This window comes from Muntiacus reevesi, chromosome 1, assembly GCF_963930625.1.
Source record: "Muntiacus reevesi chromosome 1, mMunRee1.1, whole genome shotgun sequence".
Classification (NCBI taxonomy): Eukaryota; Metazoa; Chordata; class Mammalia; order Artiodactyla; family Cervidae; genus Muntiacus; species Muntiacus reevesi.
Genome location: NC_089249.1, coordinates 157,119,710 through 157,145,571, shown reverse-complemented (window position 1 = coordinate 157,145,571; position 25,862 = coordinate 157,119,710). Strand labels below are relative to the sequence as shown.

The following is a 25,862-nucleotide window of genomic DNA, read 5'->3' as shown; positions in this document are numbered from 1 at the left end:
TAAAGACGTGGATGAATTTGAAAAAGCCAGGGTTGTGGTTTATAGAGCTCACTTTGGCTGCCGGGGTTGTGGGGTTGGTGGGCGGAGAATGGGCCAGAGAGCACACAGCCCTAGTTGGCAGGGGAGAGTGAGGACACCTGGACTGGAGTGGAGCTGAAGGAGGGAGAAAGGTGGGAGTGTTAGTGAAGTTGAATCAGTAGGTGCCGAAGAGTGAGAAGTGAGAGAGGGGGCCCCAGGGGTGAAGCCAGGTTCCAGGTTGATTGTTCAGATGAACAAGGCTGGAGAGGCTCCGCGGACCCCACTTGGTGGGTCCTCTCAAGCCACTGGATACCTGCCCAAACACCCTCCCAGAACCTGCCTGCATTTTTACATGGAAAATGGGCCCATGCCAGGAGCTCTGCACCACCGCCTCAGGTCCTGAGCCTCTGAGCAAAGGTGACTCCCCACACGGTCCCCTGCAGGAGGAGGGGGAGCCATCGGCATGCAGAGACACCATCACATTGAAGTCATCATATCTTTTATTAATATATTATGCTACAAAAATATTTTTGGCAAAATAACATTAATAGCATCTTTCTTTGTCTTCTATTATATTCTTAAAGAACTCTTCAGGATAATTCACAGAGTGAGAGGAAGAGGTGATTAAAAGCACAACATCTGGAATACCTTTCCAATACATTAAGATCTGAAGCTGTGTCACACGGTGAGAGTCGGGCCAGGGCCGGGGTGTCCTGCAATCTCTTTGAGGCCCAGGAATTGCACAAGGGCTCTGGCTTCCCTTGCTCTGGGCTAGAACATCCCTTGACCAAGAGTCAGCCCCTGCCGCCCCAGCCACTGGGGGTCCAAGATGGCTGAGAGCCCCCCCAGAAACTTCTTAGACTGAGAGTCTTATTCAAAGTCTACTTTCCCGCAGTGGGATTTGGGATGGAGGGGCCCTTCAAGGCGCGCTCCTCTGTCACCTTCCTTGCCTGCCACATACTCCTGATCCCATGGCAGTCCTCAGGTGCTGGGAGGAAAGCCAAGCCCTGGGCTGGGGAGGGGGGATGCTTCACCTTTGTGGAGCCCCAAGATTGCACGTGGCATTCCCCAAGCAGGAAACAAAGTCTCCATTTGACAGATAAGGAGGTCAAGGCTCAGAGAGGGGCAGGGACTTGCCCAAGGTCACTAAGCAAAGTGAAGGAGTATCTAGGCTATCTCTGGCAAGGAAAAGCCTACACTTGGAGAAAGGACAGGGAGAGCTGAGAGGCTTCCCCAGTGGCTCATTGGTAGAGTCTGCCAGTGATGCAGGAAACATGGGTTTGATCTCTGGGTCAGGAAGATCCCCTGGAGGAGGGAATGGCAACCCACTCCAGTATTCCTGCTTGGAAAATCTCATGGACAGAGGGAGCTGGCAGGCCACAGTCCAAAAGGTTGCAGAGAGTCGGACACGACTGAGCACACACACGTGAGGGAGAGCTTAGGGTGTGCTGATGCTCCTGGGAAAGGGCCAGGCGAGGCTCAGTCGGTTCTCAGGCCCCCCCCCCCCCACCCTCCAGTGTTGGGGGGGCGGTGCAGGGAGGGAAGGAGTTTTGGGAGCAGGGGCCTGGGTTCCGGTTCAGCCTTGCCCCACAGCCCAGAAGTCCCCCTGCCCCAGGGCAGCAGGCAAGCCTGCCAATTTGCATCGGGCCCAGCTGGGCTGTTGAAGAATGGGGGTGGAGGGTGGGGGGAGTGAGGCTGGACTGATTTCTGAAACTTACTGGTTTAGAGAGCCAGCCCGGGTGATTTTTTTGGCTGCTTAGATGAATTTTTGGAAAAATAACAATGTTCAAAGAAACTGAGTATTAAAGAGCCAGGAGGGACCCTACCCCACTGCCTTGCCAAGACGTCAACTCTCCTACCACATCTCCAGCCAGTGGGCCTACTGCCCCAGCTCACACACCACTCCTGACAGGAAACTCACCACTTCTAGGGACACCTGCCATCTTACGACAGCTTTGGCTTTGCGGAGACCCTTCCAGCAGCAGAAGTAAGGTCTGGCTCTCTTCTTTCCTTCCTTCACTCCTTTCTTACTCTGTCCTTCTCTACACAACTCTTGGGAGCCATTTTTGTGTCCAGTGAGGATACAGAGATGAATTCACAAGACCGTGGCCACTGAGGAGCTCACAGCATGATAGGAGAGCAGAGACACAGTCAGTGCAGAGGGTTTCCTGGAGGACGTGCTATCTGAGTTGATCCTCAAAGGATGACCAGTTAGGGGTAAAAGAAAGGCATTTCCAGGCCTGAGAAACAGCATGTGTGAAACAGCTTGTCTGTCCTGGGAAGGATAAATATGCTTCAGTCTGGCTACGCTTCATAGACTCCAGATCTTTGACTCTCAGAGCTGGTGGGGCCCTTGGTGGCTCTTTGGAGCTTCCTGCAGCTTGATTCCTACACCTTCCTGGTCCCTGCCTTCACAGGATTGCTGGTGCTCAGAACAGCCTGGAGGGAGATCAGGAGACAGGGCTATGCTGATCTGATCTAGAAAGCCTCTTGGTCATTCAGCCAGCTGTTCTGGGGGACAGGACCCAGGGCCACCAGGAACATGCTGGCTCTCAGTCCTTGATCTCCTCTGCCTGCCTCAAGGTCAAAGGTAATAGTCCTAAGCCAGGGACTTAGGATCTTAACAATGCTCTTAGAGCAACAGGGGCATTTTGTGAGAAGAGGCACATATCATATACCGGAAAAAAAAATCTCAGCAGTGGTGGGCGGATTATTCCAAAGGACGTGAGTGACCGCGGACGGAATGATGGTTCCCTGGCCCAGGAAGAGAGAATTCAAACGCCCCAGCTGTGCAGATTTCTGTCCATATGCCTCTGGTCTTTGGGGGTGTAAGTCAGTAAGTTCTCTACTGCTTGGGGAGACTTGAGGGATGTAAGTTTCAAATCCTGGCCAGTGGGTGGTTCCTCACGGACCAGTGGATGTGGGCTGCAGATGTCTAACTCACACTGGCTCTGGCTGTCCCGTCAGCACCTGTCTACCTGATCAGGTGGCCCATCCGTCTGCTGCCCATGTGGCTTTCTTTAAACACTTGAGTACTTGGTGGAGGGAGAGCTTGGGATCTCCCAACCTGCTCAGAGGAGGGATCTGGGGGACCTGCCTGTGGTCAGGGGCCTGGACAGAATGAGCTGTAAAGTTCCTTCTAAGAGCCTGGGATTGGGCTGCTTGTTGCCTCTTGATGATGAACTCCTCTAGGCCAAGAAAGGCAGCCAAATTTGGCCCCAGCACAGAGCCTGGCACTGTGTGTGTTTGATAATCACACACTGCATTAATTTACCTCTTTGGCCCCATGCCTGGCACAGATCTGGGCATGTGGTCAGGTGCTTGGACTGTTTACCAAATGCTTCATCTTTAATTAACCTCGGGCTCCATCTCAATACATCTCATGCCACACTCTGCCCTGAACAGAGCGAAATCTGGCTTCTGTGTTTCTAATTCCTTTACACTTATCTCATCCAAATAGCACTCCGCGCCATCTATTTGATGTCCAACAGGCCTTCTGAGCCTGCTTTAAAAGTCAGCTAAGCCCCTTCCGGCTCAGGAATAGGAAGTCACATTTCTGCCGAGGATAAACGGACTCCAGCCTTGGCCGGGGTCAAGTTCAGTTTACAGTGTGGTACCCACGGGGCTGGCTGGACCCTGTGAAGCAGAACTCAGGGCTCCTGCCAGGTCTCAAGTTCAAACATATTCATCTGGGTCAGAACAGAAGAGAATTCAGCTGCCTGCCAAGATGCCCCGGGACTTCTGACCATCCAATGGGTTGCCCAGAATCCTACTGTCTCAGAAGGGAGGCAGCTGCCAAGCTGGGCACAAAGGCACTGATGCTAATCAGACACTACCAGGCCTGCTAGGGAAGCCCATGGTGTGGCATCGCTGAGGAGCACTGAGCTAGCTGGGGGTCAGTAGACCCCCCCGGTTGTGCAGCCTTGGGAAAGTACCTCGCCTCTCTGGGCCTTAACTTCTCACTGTTCTTTTCTGTCAAATGAGGGGCCCTTTCTGCTCTTGCGTTCCAGGACTCTGTAACTAACGAGCTGCCAACCCCGTGAGGGTTCAGGGTTGGGACGCAGCCAACCTGGGCCCTCTGTCTTGGCTATCACCTTGGGGAAAGAGGAGCCAGTCAGTTTCTCTGAGTCTTGGTGATCCGCCTGCCCCCATTTGGTTCTCTGTCTCTTCAGGCCCATCACAACTATCCTCCAGCCTCTCTGATTTGGCAGGAAAGCCTCTCATTGGCTCCAGGATAAGACAAGTTGGGGCATGGGACACGTGGCAGAGCCTGCTGCCAGAGCCCTTTGGCTGGAGGGACCAACGGGATGACTGTAGCCAAGCGGTCTCTTTGGCTGCAGTAAGAAGTGTGTGCTGGCCCATTTGGGTGAGATCTGCCTCCCTTGGAACTTTCCTCTGCAAAGAGAACCTGACAGACTATGGTCCAAGAGACCGCGTTACTTTTGAATCACACTGATCTAGGGCCAGGTGCTGGCTGGGTGACATTGAACAAGTCCCTTTATCTCGTACAGGGGCTCAGTTTCCTCATCTGTGAAATGGGGACAAGCACATCTCACAGAACTGGCGTGAAGATCCGTGATAAAGTGAGTGTGCAAAATGCCTGCCACACTGCAGACTTTGAACTAATGGCAGCTCTCATTACAAGTATCATTATTATGGAATTTCTAGAGGCCCTGTCTCTAAAACTGCCCTTCTATGCCTACTCCTATCCTTTGGCTCAGCTCACTGCATTTGGTCATGACTTCAACAGCCTCTCCTGTAAGCCGAGATGGATTGACGATACCAGCCAGAACAGAGGGGTCTAGACTCACACCCCGGATCTCCCACTTGCTTTGTGACCCTGGGCAGCCACCTTCTCCTCTTTGGTGAGTTTAACCATCTGTACCTTGGGGCTGGGGGGACCACCTCCCTCAGCACCAACAGCCCTTGCCCCACCCCAGTGCTTTGGTCGGAACACTTACCAAGAGTTCTGGAGGGCCAGTTCACAGACACTCAGGGTTTTCAAAATAGCAGCATTCTCTTTCCTAAAGTACCTTCCCAGCCCCAGGATGCATCCAGGGGAAGGAAGGACCGTCAGCGTTCACATCTCTGGCTCCCAAGTCCAGTTTCACAAAAGCTAGGCCTGTCTGCCTGCCTCTCCCTCTGAGGACCCCACGGCGGGAGAAGCCAAACCCGCACGCTGGAGGACTCCACTGATCCAGGAGCAAGCCAGCTCAAAGCCACGGTCCCTGCAAGGTCGCAGTTGTCCTGGCAACCTGGGTACACCTCCTGGGTTGGCGATGGGGCTAGTTATTAACATTGGCCACATAAAAATAGTTTTATCAGTAGAATAAATACATTTTTCTGTTTTAATATGGACACATATTTTACAAAAGAGCCCCATAGCACTATGGGAAATTAAGATCCTTCTACAAAAAAGAAGATGTAAGTCAGGTACAATAAAGCTCTAGTGTTTTAACGGATCCCGTCTGGACTGCCCGAGAGGTGTCGAGCACCCCTGGAGGGTGGCGGGGCAGTGGGTGCGGATGCAGACCTTCCCGTTGGTTTCTCTGGCTTCTTTCTCTGCACCGGGCAGGCATGCGGCCGAGGTCAGGAGGGTCTGAGGGCCTGCAGCAGGAAGGAGGCTACTATGCTGGCAGCAATGGCGGGGAGCAGGCCCAGGGCGGACGGGGAGCGGCCGGGCGCTGAGCTGCTGGCGGGTCTTGGCTCTTCCTGCTGCTGGAGTGGGTCGGAGAGCTGGAAGGGGGGCTTGGCGGTCCCGGAGCTGTGCGTGGTCTGCAAGGGCTGTGGGGGTGGTGAGGCTGTGCTGTTGGAGGGAGAGATATACATGGAATGTGGAACGGCCGCGCAGGAGCCTTGTCCTGGGCTGTGATCTTAGGGTTCAGATCCAACTTTTTGTTGAATCTGGTTTTTCTTTACTCATAAAATGTAGAAGGAAACAAAGGGCTCAGACACGGAAAGTGAGCAGCCCAGAGCCACACAGTCAGCCTCAAGTGTGACCACTCAAGAGAACTGAGTCCCGGGCAGAAAGCAGTGAAGTGTTTTGGGGGAGACCCATCTGGGGTCACACTGCAGCAGGCAGCCCTCACACCTAGGTACGCAGGGCCCCCCGGCTTCCTGCTGCCCTCCCCTCCCCAGTCTAAAGTAAATAGAAAACAAAATACACAAACAGCCGCACCATCTCACCTTCATCATCACGGCCACTGTTAACTGAGCACCTACTGGGACTCTGCGCTTTACTACCAGCAGTATCTCTGGTCCTCAAAACAAATGCTCATTGGGTCTCGGCAGCCCCCTTTCTCCAGATGAGAAAATTGAGGCTCCACAAGGCCAGCTCGGAGAGGGAGTGGGGTGGCGCCTCTGGGGGCAGAAGTCCTGGTGACCTCACTCTGCACAATCACAGCGAGTGTTGGTGAAGGTGATCCCTCATGAACTGATCAAAATAGAAGCCAGTTTGGGAGGTCACGGGTGAGGTTCTTGGCTCAAGAGAGCCCATGGGAAAGAGACATGGAAGGACAGAGACAAGAGAGTGAGACAGAAATAAAAAGAGGTGAAGTACAGAAGGAATTGGTGGGCCAAGGCCAGCACTTGGTGGCATTGCGAAGTGGAGGGGAGGGCGGGGGCTAGGACCAGGTTATGGGCTCAGGTCCCGGGGAGATAGGAAATGATGAACAAAGAGAGGGGCAGAGGGCAAGGCAGGGACCAGGGAAGACACAGGACAAGGATGGAGGCATAACAAAGAGAGTCCAAGGGGGAGAGGCTCCAGATGAAGGAAAGGACTGGACCCCACAGCTGATGGACCTACCCCTGCCCTGTGCAGCCCCAGGCAGTGGAAGGCAGATGGACACGCAGGTGGAGGATCTGACAAGTCCCATCACTCCAGAAGGTCAAGGCTGGGAGGGAAAGGCCGGGGACACGCAGAGAGGCCCCAGCCCAGCGTGGAGCCAGGACGGCCTTGCGGAAGAGGTGACACTGTGAAGGCAGCGAGACCAGCTTGCTTATGGCTGAGGGCATCTCCAGGGGTGAGAAGAGCACTTATAAACTAAGGGCCCTGCAGTTGTGCCAGCACGCTGCCCTTGTTGTTCAGTCACCTGGTCATGTCCGACTCTTTGCCACCCCATGGACTGCAGCACACCAGGCCTCCCTGCCCCTCACCATCTCCCGAAGTTTGCCCAAGTTCATGTCCATTGCATCAGTGATGCCATCCAGCCATCTCATCCTCTGATGCCCTCTTTTCGTCCTGCCCTCAATCTTTCCCAGCCTCAGTAGGACACTGCTAATCCTCAAGACAGCACTATGAAGCAGGCAAGACCATTATCCCATTTTACTTGTGAAGAAACAGAGTCATAAAGAGGATAAGCGTTCATAACTCGCTCCAGGACACACAGCAGGGACGGGATCTGAACTGGGCACCCGGTGGGTGCTCACCAGCAGCTGACAGCTCGGCAGGGAGCCTGCCCCTCTCTGGCTGTCTGCAGAACAGGAAGCCTCCTCCCTGCAGAACACTGCCTGCTCTCCAGCGCTTACCCCCTCTCTCTGATGGTCTGCTCACGCCCCAGGTCAGCCAGGAGTCCCTGGGCCATCTTGGCTGTGTTCTCACGTGCCGGGCATGAGACCCCAACCACTGGCCACATCACTATGGTGAGCCCTGTAACCATCACTGCTGCAGCTCAGCCTCATCTCTGTCCCAGCCGGACCCTCTCACCCACCCTGGCTTAGCCCCGGTGGGGGGTGGGGGGTGGGCAGAGGAGCCCAGGGGTTACAAGCACAGCCTTGCCTGTACATGGACCGGGACCTCTGATCAGTGTCTGCGTGTACTCGGCAGAGAAGGGGCTTGTCACTCTCTGCCCTGACCCTCCGTCTCTGCCCTACTCCCAGTCATGCTGTGGCCGCAGGAACCCACCACATCTTTGCATGAGGTTCTTCACCCTGGACTCTACAGTTGTGACCTGTGTATTCCTCTATCTTTAGAAATTCCCAGAGAACTAATCAGGAGAGGAGGGTGCAAATGCTTGTTACGCACCATGGATGGCAGGAAGGTGTTTCTGGGCAGAGACTATGTGAGTGGCACAAGAAAGGGGGGGCAGACAGCTCTGAATGCTCCTTATGACCCCCCCGCCCCCTGCCAAGTCTGGCCTGTCCTGCCTCCCACCCCGTGCCAGCCTTCAGAGCACCTGAGACCTCTCACATGATTTGGTGTGGGCTGACCTCACCTTCCCGGGCTCTCTCAGGAACACTACCCTCCCCAGTCACATCTAATGTCACTGCCATTTTCTGACTTACCTTTGTAGGCCTGATTCAATGTCCCCTCACCTGGAGATCTCTTTGACATGTCCTCCAAGCCCCAAGACCCCTGGAAGAGTTGAAGCTCCTGTGAAGCCTTTCATATTCCTCACTATCCACACTGCCATTGGGACCTATTTCTGCACATGAGGCTTGAGTGGGTTTTGTACAGGAGGCATCATGTACAAAACAATGCCTGGTGCACTGGGACTGGCATTGGCTGTTTTTAGCATGATTATTACGTCTGTGTCTTCATCTCTCTCACTAATAGCGTCCTCCATGTATGGAACACTTCCTGGATGCTGGCAGACTCTGTGCTCAATGCTATACACGTGTCATCTCATTATTCCCACTTCCAAGATGGGGAAACTGACCCTGAAGATGTGCAATGGGCTGTCTGCCTCCCCAGCCTCAGGTGGACTGAGGTACCATCCCTAACTGCGGAGATGGAGAGCCCGGGAGTGAAGCGTGGTGCTTCCTATCGAGACCTCACACACCTGCGGGTGGAGGCTTGCCAGGGTCAGAGAGGACGCCCCCTGTGGTCTCAGCCCTGGGAGGGGATCTTGCCCATACCCAGCAGGGCCACTACCACAGCCCCCTCCCTCACTTTCTTTTCTAAGAAAAAGTCCCTTCCAGCTGCTGCCCTATCTTTTCACCTCAAGCAGCCAGGAAGGCTGGCCTCAGAAGGGAGTCTGGGCTGCCACCTGGGATGCCCAGAATAGGAACCAAGGCTGGCTGCAGCCAGCCCCCCTGGAAGAAGGAAGCCAAGTAGAGATCTTGAAAGCTATGTCTCACAACGTGCCCAAAGGCATTTGCTTTCACACTTTGAAAACCAAAGATGCAAGCTCCCCCTTGGAGCCTGAGTAGGGGTTTTCTATGTTTGGAAGGAGTCCCAGGGAAATGGAGTGAGGTTGCTGGGGGGGAGGTTGTTGCGGTGGACAGAAATCCTCTCCAGATGCCCCCACTTCTTGGGCCCCCTCTGCTCACAAAGCCCAGGCCCCAGTCCAGATCCCAGCCCTGCCCCAGGCCTATGCTGGGGAAAATCGTCTCATGGCAAAGCGGCCTCGAAGCCAAACCAAACACCCCGAGTGTTCCCAGGCTCTGCGGACGGCTGGCTCCAAGGGCTGGGTGTGCTCGGAGCTGACAGGGACCCTGGTGTGGCCAAGGGCCCTCCGCCTGGGTGAGGACAAGAGCTCGAGGTCCCTGTTCCCTGGATGACTTTGGGCAAGTCCTGCCCTCGAGGCTTCAGTTTCCCTGGGTACAATGAAGGAGCAGAAACAGACCCTTGGCTCTAAAGTGTTTTTGAGCAGCAGAAGCCAGAAGTGGGATCACAGGCAGAAGCTGAAGGTATAATGCACAGGAACGCAGGGCTGGTGGCTGAGATGGGGCAGCTGTCTTCCCTGAGGCCCCACTGCGGGGCTTCCTGGAGTAGGACCCCCATCCTGGCACTAGAGGGTCCCTAAGAACCACCCAGGACTGGGTCTGGGGAGTCTTGGGGCTGTGGCTTTCTTGCAGTACAAACTTGTGGGCTCCACAGAGGGCTCCAAGGAGACCAAATGGAGATGGAACTGGAGGCACGAGGGCCTGGCTGATGGGTGGCTCTGCTGGCTTGGCGTGGCCCTCGCGATGTGGTCAGGCTGGAACCATCTGGGCAGACCGGGCAGATACAGGCAGAGATCTAAAGTGACTGGTATGCCCACAGCTCCCTGTCCTGATACCTAAGGCCCACACCAGCCTCCAGGCCGTTGGCCACATGGTCTTCTCTGTCAGGACTGCCTTCATTTCCTCTCAGCTTCCCTGGGTCACTTTGCCCCTCAGGGTCCCCGACCTTCCTCCCCTCACTGGCTGGATTCCCTGCCAGGCACAGGCAGACGGCCGTGGCTCCAGGGCTCTTTCAGCTGCACCGTAGCTGGGAGCGGCCCCTGCCTGGCCATGGCCCAAGGCTCTTCCTGCTCTAGTCCCCACCAGTGCTGGACGTGGGCTGGGCACCCTGCGTGTGGCCATCAGGTTCTTGTTTAACTGCGTGCTGCTCACCCAGAGGCTCATTTAAGCCTGAGCTGCGCTGACAGCCCAGGAGCCGTTTCCTGCTGGGGGACGGGGAGAGTGGCACCCTAGACTCGACTCTTGAGAGTCAGCCACAAACAGGGGGACAGCTGTTCCTGAGTGTCACCAGCAGCCTGATGCCAGCTCACCACTTTACAAGCACCATCTTTCTACCCTAAGCCTCAGAGCAAGGACAAGGAGGGGCTGGGGATGCTGCCCAAATTCATCTGTGCTCCCATCCACTGAGCGATCTTATTCTCTGATCAGATGGGGTCCTGGCGTCATGAAGACACGCTGAGCACCCTGTCTAGTCCCGGGAGACAGCCTGGTTGTGCTGTGAGAAAGCTGAGCTGGAGAACCTCAGGGCAGGCCGGCAGGCCAGCGGGAAGTGTGCAGAGCTCTCCCAGGGGCCCAGGGCGAGAGGACATGGTTCTCTCCTCCTCTGCGGGGCCTTGGGCCAACTGCTCAAACCTTGGGGGGAAACCGAGGCCCAGGAGGCTAATGACCCCTGCTTTTGTGAGTCCAGCACCCCCGCCCCTGTGTGGTGGCACCCACACAGTTCTGTGTCCACCACATAGAGCGCCCACCTCTGTGCTTGGCGTCCGGCCGTGCCCAGAGCTCGGGAAGTGCTCTCTCTCCTGCACCTGCTCCCTCATGCCTGTCCCAGCACCCTGCTCCCTCATTTATCCAACTCGCACTCCCCTCCCGCCGCCAACGTCCAAGCACACACACACCCCCAGCAGCCCAGCAGTGGACTGGGGAACAGCAGAGCCGGTGTGACCTACAGAGGACAGCCAAGGCACTAACTGTGCAAAAGGAGAGACCGAGGACTGTCCCAGATCTGACCGACCGGGGCGGTGGCCCGCACAGAGCCTGCGTGGGAATCGACTCTGCTCTGACCTGCCCCCCTGCTGGTCGTGCCACTGCCCTGCTGCCCCGCCACCCGGCTATCAGACGCAGGGGGTTCCCTGACAGCGCTCCACCATGGCTGCTCAGCCATCTGCGGACGTATGCCCCACCTCTTCCTTGGGTCCCCATAAATCATCCTGCCACGGGCTGCCGCTTCTCTAAACTTCCTTCGGCGTGTTTACATCTGGGGTAATGAGGGGTGAGGGGAGGCCAGCCTGCTCCAGGTGGCGTCCTGTCGGGCTCTTCGGCCCCCTCCCCACTCTCTCGCTGCTTCTCTGACTCATGCATGCAGTCAACAAACGCTCCGCGAGGTCTCTGGTGACTCGAAGTCCAACCCAGCTCTGGTCCCCAGGGCCTCCCAGCCCAGACGCAAGTGAGGAACTGCTGTCTGTGTGAGAGCATGCCAGAACAGGGGCACCCACGGTCGGTGCAGGTGGGGTGAGGAGGGGGCTGTGGGAGCCGGGTGCAGGGGGAAGCACCGGGAACACGATGTGGGGAGGAAGGGGAGGAGGAGGGGGACGCTTGCCAGGCGAGGACAGGAGGGGCGTCTGCACAGCGCTGGACGATTGTGACTCTCAGCATCTGACAGACCTGGCTGCAGCTGCTGACTCCCTACCTGACTTGAATCCTGAATATTCACTGGAAGGACTGAAGCTGAAGCTCCAATACTTTGGCCACTTGATACGAAGAGTCTACTTAATTAAAAAAGACCCTGATGCTGGGAAAGATTGAAGGCAGGAGGAGAAGGGGATGACAGAGAACCAGATGGTTGGATGGCATCACCGACCCAATGGACATCAGTTTGAGCAAACTCCGGGAGATGGAGAAGGACAGGGAAGCCTGGCGTGCTGCAGTCCATGGGGTTGCAAAGAGTTGGACATGACTGAGCGACTTAACAACAACAACCTGATTTGACACACGGTCTTGGGCAAGTTACCTGACCTCACTGAGTCTCAGTTTCCTCTTTAGTCAAGCAAAGCTGACTTCCGGGACTCTTGACAGGACTGGGGATCGTGATGGATGTAAGCGGCTGGAGCTCCCGGAGTTCAGCAAATGTCCACTCATACCCAGCCCCCCTCAGAGGGAGAAGCAAGGACAAAGGTGGGGTGGGCCATGCACAGTCCGCTGGGGGTCAGCGCACAGCTCAGCCAGGACAGGGCCCCAGGGGTCCCATAGGAGGAGGGCAAAAGCTCTGCATCCGAGTGTACCCGGTGAGGGGTGGGGCAGCGAGGGAAAGCACTGAGAATCTCAGACTGAGGAGGGCGCTGTGCTGGGGCGTGACTGGGGGCCGGAGACCCGGGAGGACCCCGCTTCAGGATCATGGGTGGAAGATGAGGTCAGGGAGAGGGAATGGAGGGCAGAGGATGGAGCCAGCGGGGTTGACAACTGTTTCGTGCTCAGTCGTGTCTGACTGTGCGACCCCATGGACTGTAGCCCGCCAGGCTCCTCTATCTGTGGAATTCTCCAGGCAAGACTGGAGTGGGTTTCCATGCCCTCCTCCAGGGGAATCTTCCCAACCCAGGGATCGAACCTGCATTGCAGGCAGAGGGGGAAGTCAATTGAGAAAACCCTGAATGAAATGAACGCTCTAAGGAAAACAGTATTGTCAGGAGGGCTGCAATGGACTCCAGTCCCCTCCAGAGAGCTCTCCTCTGCTCCCTCTTGGAAAATGGGAAACTTGGGAACTCTACGAGGATGAGTGGGGTGAGGCCTGGGAGTGACGGAAGTGGGGCCCTTGCATTAGGTTCTTGGGGACCTCAGAGCTGGCTTCCCTGTGACGCAGAGAAACTTGCAACAAACAGGCTGCCGGTTGGTAGAACTCTCCTTCTCTAATCCAACCAGATGGAAGAAAGTTATCCAACCACAGCTTATCTATTGGGACTGAGAAGGGATCCCTCTAGTCAAAGAAAAAGCTGTTTTCTTCTCCTGAAACCAGGCTCTGTATTCCAGAGAGACATTTTGTGAAAAGGAAACCGTTTGGAGTCATTTGCTGAAATTTACCTTTCAGACGTGGTTAGGAGCTGGGGGTCTGTGGCTGGCGTTGACAGCCCAGCCTCCCTGCTGTCACCCCAAGGGCCAGACCCACTGCTGGCCGCGTCTGGTCACCTGGCAGGTTGATCAGGGCCCTGGGTGAATGGCCTGACTGGGGGGTTTCATGGGCTGCCAGCCTCTCCCTGGTGGCCTGCGAGCCCTCCCCAGGGCTGAGGAGCGGCTCTTGGTAACGCTGTGTCCTTGTTCCTGCTTTGAAGGAGGCAGACCATGCTGGGCACAGGAGCCAAACGTGTCGAGACCAATATAGCTACAGCAGTGACCCCGCCTTGGGCAGGGCGGGCCCGTGGGACCCCTGAAGAAGCGTGTTTCCCAGTAACCCAAGGCAGGCGCTCTGAAGCCAATGGAGGCCCAAATGAGCAATGGGCTTGACTCTCGCTGGCTGGAAGGCTCTTTAAGACATTGCACCGGGCGCACACTAAGGCTGTGGACTGGACTATGTCAGCTTTTTGTCTGTGACTCAGGGACCTGGCTGAGGGAGGATCTCGAAGGGAATTCCTGTGCGACCCTGGACAAGCCCCCACCCCAGGCCTTGGTTCACCATCGGTAAACTCAGAGTTGGATCCACATTTCCCAAAGTTGCTCAGAAGACTCTAGCACACGTTCAACAAGCAGCTTTCCCGGTCCCAATGCAGCATGTCCCCATATATCAGGTCCACGATGGGGCCTGGGATATCATTTAACAAGAACCCATGGAGACTCTATCTAGGGATGCTGAGGAAAACCCCAGATAATGATCTTTAGGGTCCAGGTGGAGACTCTGAGCCTCCAAGGGCCAGGAGCTGGGCACCAGTGCTGGGCTACCGCAGTGGGCAGGACTCTCCCCGGCGGTCACTCCCTGGGACATCCTGCCTGCTCTGGTGACACTGTTCACCAGATGTGGAGATTTCTGCCCCAAAGTGGAATCTAGGGAGACCACTCAGTACTGAGCCTGCTGGTGGAGGTTGGAAGGCAGTGTCTTGGTTACAGCAGGAGCTGTGAGGACAGACAGGCCAAGGGAGTGGTGCAGGGAGACATGGCAGAGGACAGAGAAGAATCAGTACAGCAGGACGATTGCAGCACCCGCCAATCCTGAACAAAGTTACCACAAAGCCCTCAGCCCCTCCTGAGAAGGAGCCCACAGCCATCACCTGCCATCTCTCTGACCCACTGCAGAGGTGTTGGCTGCTCAGACCATCCAGGTCTAGAGAGCTCACAGCCTTCTGATGTAACCAGCCTGTTCCATTTTCTCCTACTTTCCCCTTCTGGCCCATGGGACAAATGGGGTCTGCTGTGCACCCCAGGTGCCTCCAGGAAAGCTAAGGGCAAAGCAGAGGTTTGTCCACTACACCTGAAGGGAGCTTCTATTTGCTCACCTTTAACTGTGGGAAACTGAAAAGTCAGGTGTGAGCATGCTCCACAAACCCTGCAGGATGAACAGGGGACAAGACTGTTGCGATCTAGCACCCACCTGCCCCGCTTCCTTAGAGCCGGACTTGTGGATAACAGAGCATGTTTGACCCTGGGTGGGTCTGAGGCAGGCTGGAGAGAGAGAGACCCAGCTCCCAGCAGACCTGCTCTCCCAGCTCACCTGCCCTCGATGCGCACCCAGAGGTCATTGAACTGCCGCGGGCGCTGGTGTTTATTCTGCCTCTTGTGCCACTTCTTCTGCCGCCCAAACTCCTCCAGCTGGCTGAGGCTGTCGGGGAGCAGCAGGTGTGGGGACAGCGCTGGGTCCTCCTCCTCTGGCGGGGCGGTGGGGGGCGCCGAGGGGGCCGCAGGCACGGCAGCAGCTGGGGTCACTGGCGTGGGGCTTGCCGAGGTCCCCTCGGGTGGAGGTGCGGGGCTCCCGGCGACAGGGCTGGAAAGGGGCAATGGCAGGTGAGGCACGCGCATTGGAGCCTGTCATTCATGTGTGACAGGGCACGCAATTCAGTGGACGGGTTGTCATGGCAGGAGAAGGTGCCAGGGTGCCCCACTGAGAGTCACCCGGGAAAACCATTGCCTGGTGTTAAGAGAGAGAGCTTTGATTCCTTCTCTCATTTATTGACTCAGTGTGTGAAAGTGAAAGTTGCTCAGTCGTGTCCGACTCTTTGCAACCCCATGGACTATATAGTCCATGGAATTCTCCAGGCCAGAGTCCTGGAGTGGGTAGCCTTTTCCTTCTCCAGGGGATCTTCCCAACCCAGGGATCAAACCCAGGTCTCCGGCATTGCAGGCAGATTCTTTACCAGCTGAGCCACAAGGGAAGCCCAATATTGATTCAATAAATATTTATTAAGAATCTGTCCTGCACCAGGAACTTTCCAGGTAGTGAGTGTCAGTAGTGACCAAGATAGGCAAAGGTCCTGCCTTCTTAGCGCTAATATTTCAAAGCGGGAGACAGAGAGGAAGACGTGCATGAGATGTCAGATGGTGATAATTGCTGAGGAGAAAAATAAAGCAGAGTCAGGAGGGACAGCATGGGCCATGGGGAGGGCAGGGAGGACAGTGTGGTCCCTATTGGTGACATTTGAGCCCAGATTAGTAGGAATGAGCTCTGAGTGGGCATCTGGTTCCGTATCTGATCTTGGTCACGGTCTTGTTCATTCAACAAGCTCTGGCTGAGGGGCTTGAGGCGAGTTACCTAACTGTAGTGTGCTGCATCTCAGTCTCCTGCTCCGGAAAATGGGGATATTACAGCCAGGGCCTCAGAGCCGCATCACAATGATTTTGTGTTAACAAAGGCAAAGCACTCAGAAATGGTGCCTGGCAAACAGCAGCTGAAACATTCTAGTAATTAACATCCTTAAATATGAAATATTAACATTGTTGCTGTGTCAACATGCGTCTAACACGCGTCTAACATGTCTAACACGTGTCTCCTGAGCACCTTTTCAGGGGAGGCAGGACAGCTTAGAGCGGGTTAGAGTTCAAGCTGTCCTGAGCTCTTAACGTGGGTTCACTCCCCGGCTCTGCACCTTCCAGGCTGTGTGGCTAAGGGCAGGGACACAAGCAGCTGTTGGCTATAAGCGGGAGTTAGTACCACTCACTTCATAGGGTTGTCACGAGGATGAGAGAGATGAGGTCTTAACACAGTGCCTGGCACAGATCCGGCCTCTCTTTAGTGTCTCCCACAAGGGAATGGAGCTGGCCGCAGCAGGCGCCGACGGGCAGTGAAGCGTGTAAGTGGAATCCATATTCCATACAGTGGTGCACAGACACCCTTCAGCCTGGAAACACCCTCCACTCCTCTCCCTTTTATTCTTTCACATGGAATTCCTGCTGGGGACATCTGACCGTGGGGAATGTTGGGCATGGTCCCAAGAATTGTAAAGGCGAGGTGGCGCCCAAGGGAGTCTGTCCCCCGACTCCATTCCCGCATGCATGAAAGGGGTGAGGGATTTCTCTCTCCTTGAAGGACAGAAGGCCATCAGCTCAGCCTATCCTCCCCCAGCCCCCACGGCAACCCCAGATTCCCAGGGTCCAGGAGATGCCGCAGCTGCTGGGGAGATAATTCAAAACAGGCAGACAAAAAGATGGATCCAGGAAGCACCTGTGGTCGATGATGGCTTTTATTGTTGGGGCCTCCTCGGCATCCCCGCCCCCTCACCCCACCCTCAGGATTTCAGCCGAGACTCAGGCTAAGAGCGGGCCAGGGTCCATGGGGGCATCCCCCCACTACTGCCTGGGCTCTGAGATGAATAGGAGCTGAGGCAGCATTGCTCAGCTGCCTGCACCCCTTGCCCTGTTGGGACAGACACAATGAGCTTTAAGGCGAAGGTCCTTAGGGCCTGTGGGGAGGGGGAGCTTGAGGAAGGCCTTGTCCCTGAGGCTACCTTGGGTTCCTTACCCTTCAAGCACATGCCTACCCTTGGCCCAGTACAGACTGATTTGTGCTGGGCTCAAATAGTCAGGAAGCAATCTGGTCAGGCTGACTCAGAAGATAGAAGGGGGAGGAGTCCAAGGTTTGTAAGTTTCTCCAGAAGTGCCATGGAGACAGGAGGGCATTGGCCTGAAGCTTGGAGACCAGATGTTCCAGGCTCCAGGCCCATCTTTGCAGAGTGAAGAGCAAGGCCACAGTCATTTCCGAGTACCTCCCACTCCTGAGCCCCACCCCAAGACCTTGAGGGAGTACGGGCTGTGGTGAATACCTCAGGAAGGCCCTAGAGCCGGACTCCCATCGAAAGCAGCTCTGTGTCCTTCTGAAAGTGGCTTCACCTCTCTGGGCCTCAGGTGCCTCAATTTTAAGGTGGGGATACTCATCGTTCCTGCCTCATGGGTTTCTCATTAGGATTTGATAAGCTAAAAGCACTTAGAACTCAGTACACAGTGAGTAGTCAATAAACATTAGCAATGATTATTCAAGGCTTCCCAGGTGGCACGAGTGGTAAAGAACCTAACTGCCAGTGCAGGAGATGGAAGAGATGTGGGTTCGATCCTTAGGTTGGGAAGAGTCCCTGGAGGAGGGCATGGCAACCCACTCCAGTATTCTTGCCTGGAGAATCCCATGGACAGAGGAGCCTGGCAGGCTACAGTCCATGGGGTCGCAGAGAGTCGGACACGGCTGAAGCAACTTAGGAGGCATGCACACATGACTATTCAAGCTTCTTTTGGACTCTGGGTGCATCACAGACAAGGGCCTAAATCGCTCCGGCCATTGCTGTGAGGAAGGCTCCTGCTCAGGTTGGCCTGGTTTGGGATTCTGTCATTGTCTTCCAGGGCCGCCCAGCATGCGCTGACAACCTCTCTGTGCCCAGCCTGGTGCCAGCACTGTGGACCACAGGTAAACCCAGCTGGCCTCTTCCCGTAGTCAGCTTCCAGCTTAGAGGGAGACAGAAAACCCCCACAGGAAGAGAGGATGGCCTCTGTCTGGCTCTTTGGGCTCAGTGAGTATACCCTGGCAGGAAAGTCAGGGGTGAGAGACCAGGCCAAGAGACAGCAACAGGCAGGTGTAGTCAGAGGAGGAGGTGAAGACAAGGTTTGCATGGGGCTGAGACTCGGGGAAGAGGCCTGGCCACTGCATGTTGTCACTATGGCGCCATCTCGATTCAAGGCCAGGGCATCCACCAGGTCTTCTAGGCAGCAGCCCAGAAGTCCTACAGAGTCCCTGTACCCCACCCATCACCAGCCTCTAAATCTTGAAAGAAAGAAAGAAAAGAAAGTGAAGTCGCTCAGTCGTGTCCGACTCTTTGCGACCCCATGGACTGTAGCCTACCAGGCTCCTCCGTCCATGGGATTTTCCAGACAAGAATACTGGAGTGGGTTGCCATTTCCTTCTCCAGGAGATCTTCCCGACCCAGGGATTGAACCCGGGTCTCCCGCATTGTAGGCAGATGCTTTACCGTCTGAGTCACCTAAATCTTGAACATCTCTCAAAACTTACTGCTCCGCCCATTCCCACCTCCACTCTTCCCCGCTGTCCTGACCTCCTGCCAGGATTACACACTAGCCTCCTTCCCGGTCTCCCCACCTCCAGCCTAGCCCCTACTCTTGGGTACCTGGTGAAGGCCGGTCCCTAGGAGGCCCCCAAGGCTTCATCATGACTCTGCCCTGCAGGCCTAAGTAGGAAGGCAGGGTAAAACCCTCCGTGCAGCATGTGGTCAGGCATGGCCTGTGGACCAGCAGCAGTGGGCCAGCCAGTCCCCCGCCCCCAGAGGCCCCGGCTGCTTACCTATGGATGGTCTGCCCCGCGGGCGTGTGCTCCACCTCCAGCCCTGCCTGCCGAAGGACATCGATGACTGTGTTGTTCCCCAGAAAGTGACCTGAAACACAAGAGACGAAGTGGGCTCAGCCACATACCAGGTCACTGGTGATTGGAGAGAGCCTCAGGCCGACGACCTAGGCCAAAGTCAAGGGCCAGACTCCCTGAAAGGCAGTGTGATGTAGCTGGAAGATGGGCCAGTGCCACCCTGCCTGGATCCAAACCCTGGCTGTCTCTCATCAATTGTATCGCCCCGTGCCTCAGTTTTCCCATCTGTAAAGTGGTAACGATCGTACTAGCAGCCTCGAGGGTTGTTGTAAGGACTCCAGGAGCACTGGTTGGCATTCAGTAGAGGCACACCGTGTTTCCTGTTGCATCACTGTCCTCCATACCACTGAGCTGACCCCCGCCGTGGACTGTCCAGGCAGGGACAGCTTCCAGGAGTCACACAAGGATCAGCTCTGAGAAAACCTCCTCCAACAGGCCTCAAGGTCCAGCGGGTTTATGGCTCATCTTTGTCAGTTCCACCAGCAACTCAAGTCTCCCTCCCTAGCAGGAAAACGGAGGCAGGGTTCTGTGTGTACATGTCTGTCTCCTCACTAGACTGGCAGGGACCACGTGGCCACTGCCCCACACATGCTTACTACACATTGTCTGCATCTAAGACTGAAGATTCATTTGTTCACTATCTACCCAGTATTTATGGACCACACACTATGACCCAGGCCCTGGGGTGGTCCCTGAAGGCTCACTGAAATGTAAGATTCTGGGGAAGGAGAAAGCAGTAGGATCCTGTGTGTTGGGAGACAGGCTTCCCAGGCGGCACTAGTGGTAAGGAATCCACCTCCCAGTGCAGGAGACAGGAGAGACACGGGTTCAACCCCTGGGTCAGAAAGATTCCCTTGAGGAAGGCATGGCAACCCACTCCAGTATTCTCACCTGGAGAATTCTAAGGACAGAGGAAACCGGAGGGCTATGGTCCATAAGGTCTCAAAGAGTCAGACATGACTGAGGCGACTTAGCATGCACTCATGTGTGTTGGAAGGGGAGGGGGCTGGTCTCCATCTCACTCTCTACCCACTAACCATTCATCCAACAGACTTTTATGTCACACTTGCTGTGACCAGCGCCGGGACAGACACTGAAAACACAGAAGTGAATCATTTGATCCACTGCCCCAGATGAGACCAGGTTTGTCCCTCGGACGGGATGCAGGTTTGAGATCTGGGAATACAGTGGAGGCTCTCCCAGGTTCCAGTTAGGGAGACTCCTCGAGAGGGCAGTCCCTGCTGGGAGTTGGCTCCCAGGCCGGCCCCTCCTCCATGCTGGACCTCAGTCTCCCCACTGTTCAACGTAGGCAGAGTGGTGGTGGGCCCTGTACCCTCCCGGCCCGAGTCCTGCCTGCAGCCCCACACCCGTGGGCACTTCGCTCCTCTCCTGCTCACCATTCACCCCAGAACCTGAGGGGAAATTCTTGTACTATCACTCTAATTGCCTGTGATGGATGGTGATAGGTGGGAAGCTGGGAGGTCAGCATGTTGACAGCCCCAGGGAGATCTAGGGAGCAAGCACAGGAGGTTGACAGGCTGTTGGGGGACGGAGGCAGGGAGTTTGGAACTGCACAGTAGCTGGATGGGGGAGTGGGACGGTGAACCTGGGGGCATCCCTGCCAGCCAGGCCTATACACCTCTGGGCTGGCTTCACAATGCCCCAGCAAGTCCCCCACCTAACAGTCTCCCTCTTGGTGACCTGCCACAGTCCCTGACATCCCACCTCTGGGTCCCTGTGAACCACAGGTCTGGGAGCAAGAGTCTTTGATGGAACCCCCCCACACTCACTCTGGGGCCCTGGGCACCCGGGCACTCTTGGTGCCTCTGTGGACAGGGAGGGACCGGGATGTACCACAGGCTCCCCTGGCTACCACGTTCACGGGGACGGCGTTTGTTTGACTCCAGAGACCCTTAGGAAATTATGCTCTCCCTCCCTCCTTTTCTCTGCCTGTTCATTGTGTTTATCTGACAAACACTGAGTGCATATCCAGAGGTGGATGGTGGTGAACAGGTAGGGACCTGTTCAAAGCACTCACAGTCTTGAGAATCAAGGTCTTTTGATCCGGAGTATGCATGATGCTAAGGGAAGCACAGGAGGTGGTGAGGGTGCCCAGGAGGCCTCTAATTCAACCTGGGGGCAGGGGAGACTTCCTGGAGGAGGCATTGCTAGCTGAGGGATGGGATCAGAGTCAGCTACTGAAGATGAGAGTGGGACAGCGGTAGGATGTTCCAGGCAGGGGTAAGGGCAAGTGCAAAGAGGAGGTCAGTGAGGCTTATCTGACCCAGTGTTAGAGACGGTGGATTCTGCCAAGGCTGTGAGTCTCGCATACGTGATCCCAAGCAATCAGTTGCCACCTGCCTCAGTTTCCCTATATGTCAGATGGGCGTGGATCCCTGTGGCTGCCTTCTCAGGGAGGCTATAATAAAGTCCTAAGAGGCAGGAGGAGTGACCATCCTTTGGAAAAACCCAGCGTGCACCTTTGATCAAGGGACTGATCCAGCCCTGGGCTGGGGTCTGGTGAGTCCTGGTGAGTTGACCCACCCTTGCCTGCCCCTGAGCGTGATCAGGCTGGAGGGGCACCGGGTGTGGCAGCCTCCAGAGCATAGGCTTCAGGAACTCCCTACCCGCAGCTCTTGGAATGCATTCCTGGCAGCAAAGGCCATTCCTTCCCTGTGTCCATGGAGACCCGTTTAAAGACAGGGGCCTCTGGGCTCAGCAGTGGTCCACAGAGAAGACGTCAAGAGCCACAGGGAAAACAGGGTACCCCAGGCTGCATTGAAGCAGATGGCTGTGTGGCCGCTCTGAAAGGAGCATTCCTGGAGCTGGCGGAGGGGGCATTCAGAGGGGCCCAAGCCTGACAGGACACTGGCTGGGTTCTTAGCACTGCCTGGCAACATTTCAGTGTCTGGTCTGCATCCTGTCTGCTCCCTCAGCCTCAGGAGTTCCAGACCCTTACTGTGAATGGTAAGACCCCAAACAGAAGACTTCAGATACTTCGAGAAGTAGAAAGCAATCAGCAATGAATTTTTTTTTCAAATTCCTGTAAGCCACACGGGCCTTCATCTCCTTCCCTCCAGGGCGGGGGGTGCCTGCCCTCTGCAAGCGGCAGCTCCTGCAGGAGACCTCGCTCCTTTGGGGTTCCTGCCCCAGGACTGTGGAGCGGAAGCCCTCACTCTGACCCCAGGTTCCCCTTGCTACTCCCTCCCTCGCCTTCTTTGAGGCCTAGAGTCACAGGGCACCACAGCACTGTTCTGTCCTGTTTTCTCCATAGCTCTCACTGCTCCCTCTCTGTCCTCTTAGTGGGTTCCTCTTTCCCTTGCCTGATAAATGTGGGTGCCCCTGTGAACCCCGTCCATGGCCTTCTTTTCTTCTCGCTCTATTCACAGTCCAGGGAATGGGAATCCATCCATTCACATGGTTTCAGTGACCACAGTTTGGTCACTGAACTGTCACTGACCACAGCTGCTATTCAGGACCCGCTGTCCTATCCCAGACCCATCTGTCCAGTGGCCTCCTGAGCATCTCCCACCCAACATCCCCCAGAGCCTCACCCTCCCCGCCTGGGTGTGTCTCAGCTGAGCTCAGTTACCCTTGCCAGATGGACCCATCTTCGCTCTTCCTTTTCTATCATCCCATCCCATCAGTTACCAGAGTTCCCCAAATTTTCCCTCTGAACCGTGCTCGACCCTGGCCCAGGTCACCACCACCTTCTGCCTGAATCACTGCATGTAGCATCCTACCCACTTCTCCAGTTCACTCTTTTCACCACCGCTGGAATGAGCTCCCCACACCTCAGAGCTGCCTCTGTCAGAACAAGTTCCCAACAAGCCATTGGAGTGGAGACTAAGAGCTTTGAGAACGCAAGGGACCGTGCCCGATCTATCATTGTCCCCAAGGCTAAGGTCAAATCTGGCACATGGTGGTGGCTTCATGAATGTTTGCTGAATGAATGAATAACAGGATCTGTTAGTCCATATCCCTTCCATGATCTCATCTTCTCCCCAGGAGACCTGAGCTCAAGGATCCCCTCCCCTTGTAGCCCTGGCCCGATCCCTTGGTGATGCTCCCCGCAGATTCCGTCAATCCTGGGAGCTTGGCCCTCAGAACAGCCCCAGTCAGGGCCCAGGGCACGCTGTCCCCAGGGGTTGGCAGACAGGGTTTGGGCTTGCCTCCAAGGTCACAAATCCTGAAAAAGGCACCACACCCATCCTGGAACCTGCAGAGAAGGTGTGGAAAGTTTCCAAAGGGCCCCTCGGTGTCGGAACTTAGCCTGCTCAGCTTGCCCAGGCTCCCGGGGTCTCCTGGCCACCGCTCAGCAGCTCCTTCCAGCACTGACAGCTGCTCTCTGGCCAGCTCTCTGCAGGAAGGCACATCCCATTTCATTTACTGAGGCTGCGTGAACCAGGAGAGGAGGGCGGAGAGGGGGTGGGGCACGCAGAGCCACTGAGACAGAGGAAGGGGGAAGCATACACGGAGACAGGCACAGAGAGGAGAAACTCTTGAGACAGACAGGGAAGGGGGAGAGCTCCAGAACACAAGGAGACAGAGAGAAGAAGAGATGAGGTGATGGGGATGGGATGCAGGCTACAATCGAGACCCAGAGACCCAGAGACAACAGTAGGGAGAGAAGGAAGAGCAGAGATGCCGTGATAGCAAGAAAGAGATACCAAGAGAGACAGGAGAGAAGGGAGAAAGAGATGAGAGGAAAAGGAGAATCCAGCAATGAAAACAAAGGGCATGGAGGAGAGACTGATACACTGAGAGCATCAGGGAAGGCTTCCTGGAGGAGGAGCCCAGGAAGGGGAGGATTCAAACAGATATATGGGCTTGGGCAGGGGGGACAGGCAAGAGAAGGAACAAGGGCCTGGAGGAGGCTTAGAGATTTGACAGATGGTGGGCTGGTTTGGTGGCTGTGTCCCCTGACCCCACAAGCCAGAATGCCACTTAAAAGACGTCATATACAGTCAGCAAAGGGGTCTGGCTCTGAGGAGGCAGAGTCCCACAGTGTTTTAGTGAAGAGACAAAGGTTCCCCTTCTTCCAGGCATAAGCAGGCCTGTGCCAGGGCACAAAGCTCATAGGCTGGGTCTAGTCCCTATCCAGGGCTTCCCTGGTGGTTCCGCCTGCCAATGTAGGAGACTCAGGTTCGATCCCTGGGTCAGGAAGATCCCCCAAAGAAGGAACTGGCAACTCACTCTAGCATTCTTGCCTGGAAAAGTCCCATGGACAGAGGAGCCTGGTCGGCTACAGTCCATGGGGTTGCAAAGACTGGGACACGACTTAGTGACTAAACAACAAGTCCCTGCCCATCATCCGGGCACAGTCTGACAGCTCCCCATTAATCCTCTGAGATGAAAGACAGGGTAGGACAGAGCTAATAATCTGTCCTGAGGTTAGGACAGACAACCTGGCCCGACAGTCAACCAGCTATGTGACCTCAGGCAGCTTCCTTCCCTTCTCTAAGCCTCAGTTTCCCTGCAAAGGTCTCCAGAGATCTCCCACCTTCATGATTCTGTCGTGTGATGACTTGAACATAACCTCCTCCTCAGTGGGTCTCCTGGGCCACAGTAATTTTCAAACATTAATTCATTTCATCCTGGCCGGTACCCCCAGTTTATAGACGAGGAAACTGAACCTCAGCGAGGGGACAAGGCCCGCTCAAGGTCACACATCTGGCAAAGGCAAAGCTTGGATTTCCATCCAGAGATGTCCTAGCTCGCTGCACGTCCAGCACACCCACTCTGAAGTGCCAGTGGCTACAAGGGATCCCAAGCTCATGTTTTGGGGTCAAGGCATCATCAGAAACATGTGTCCCTTGCTGGGCTCACCAGATCGGAGAGGAAAGCGTGTGAGTGTTCAGTGCAAAGAATACTCCAATTAACAGGCTAATTTTAAGACAATGTTGGGGGCCCGGCAGAGGGGAGGAGGGGGAACCAGATGTTCCCACAAAGGCTCCAGAGTAACACGGGCTCCCCTTGGCCAGCACACATGTTTTCTCTCCAGCGAGTCCAACGGGTTTCCAGTTTTCTCTTCCTGGTAGAGGGAGTCCGAGTCCATATTTATGTTCCGTCTGAAATTAATGCAAGGGGAACTTTTAAGTGCTAATCTCGCTGCCAGGATCAGTTGCAGGGTATCAAGCAACGGCAGTGTTTGTTTTCCTAAGGAAGTGTGGCAGGAGGGCTAGACGGATGAACCTGGGGGTGGACGGACAATGAGGGATACCCTGGGGCTTCGAATCTCCCAAGGAGGGTCCACCTGGGAAACTGGCAGTGCGGAGCTTGCTTTCTCCAGCTCTGTTGGCCAGGCAGGGCTGGACTGGGGCCTTGTCAGTTCTGTGAGGATGGAGACGATGTCTCCCTGCACCCCGTTCTGTGCCAGGAGCTGAGGCGCATGGTCCCCACCCTGGAGAACATCACAGTGCCGAGGGGAGATGGGTGCACAGTCACAGGACAGAGTGAGCCAGGCAGTGGCGGAGGGGTGCCAGTGGCTACAGGGCTGAAGAGTAAGGGACAGGATGCAGCCTGGGGGAGGGGTCAGCCTCCTCCTTGGGCCCCACTCTTGTCCCACGGTGAGGATGCAAGCCCGGGGTGTTCTGATGAACCTGCACCTTAAGGGCCTGAAGCCACAGGGTTTCCTCCACAAGCCTTCACTGGGTCTTCCTACATGTCAGGCACGTGCTGGACTGGGGGACCCTGAGATAGGTGTTCTTGCCTTCCCCTCCTGGGGTCTGACACTGCCCCAGATCCAGGCAGACCGTGCAGAGTGACTGGAAGTCAGCAGGAGGCGCTGTGGAGAGAGCTGCGGAGACAGACCCTGTGATGGGTTCTGTGAACTGCAGGGGGCAGTGCC

General features: G+C 55.8%; 1 protein-coding gene across 1 annotated transcript in view; it reads right to left on the bottom strand.

Moving 5' to 3' along the window:
• Positions 1 to 513: 513 nt before the first annotated feature.
• Positions 514 to 25,862, bottom strand: part of TRABD2B (TraB domain containing 2B) — a 218,882-nt gene continuing 193,533 nt past the window's right edge. Inside the window, exons 5-7 of the mRNA XM_065913430.1 lie at positions 18,935 to 19,025; positions 14,873 to 15,142; positions 514 to 5,824 (exon numbers count right to left, since the gene is read on the bottom strand). Coding sequence (XP_065769502.1) covers positions 5,608 to 5,824; positions 14,873 to 15,142; positions 18,935 to 19,025 — 578 coding nt within the window. The 3' untranslated portion in view covers positions 514 to 5,607. The remainder of the gene's footprint in view (positions 5,825 to 14,872; positions 15,143 to 18,934; positions 19,026 to 25,862) is intronic.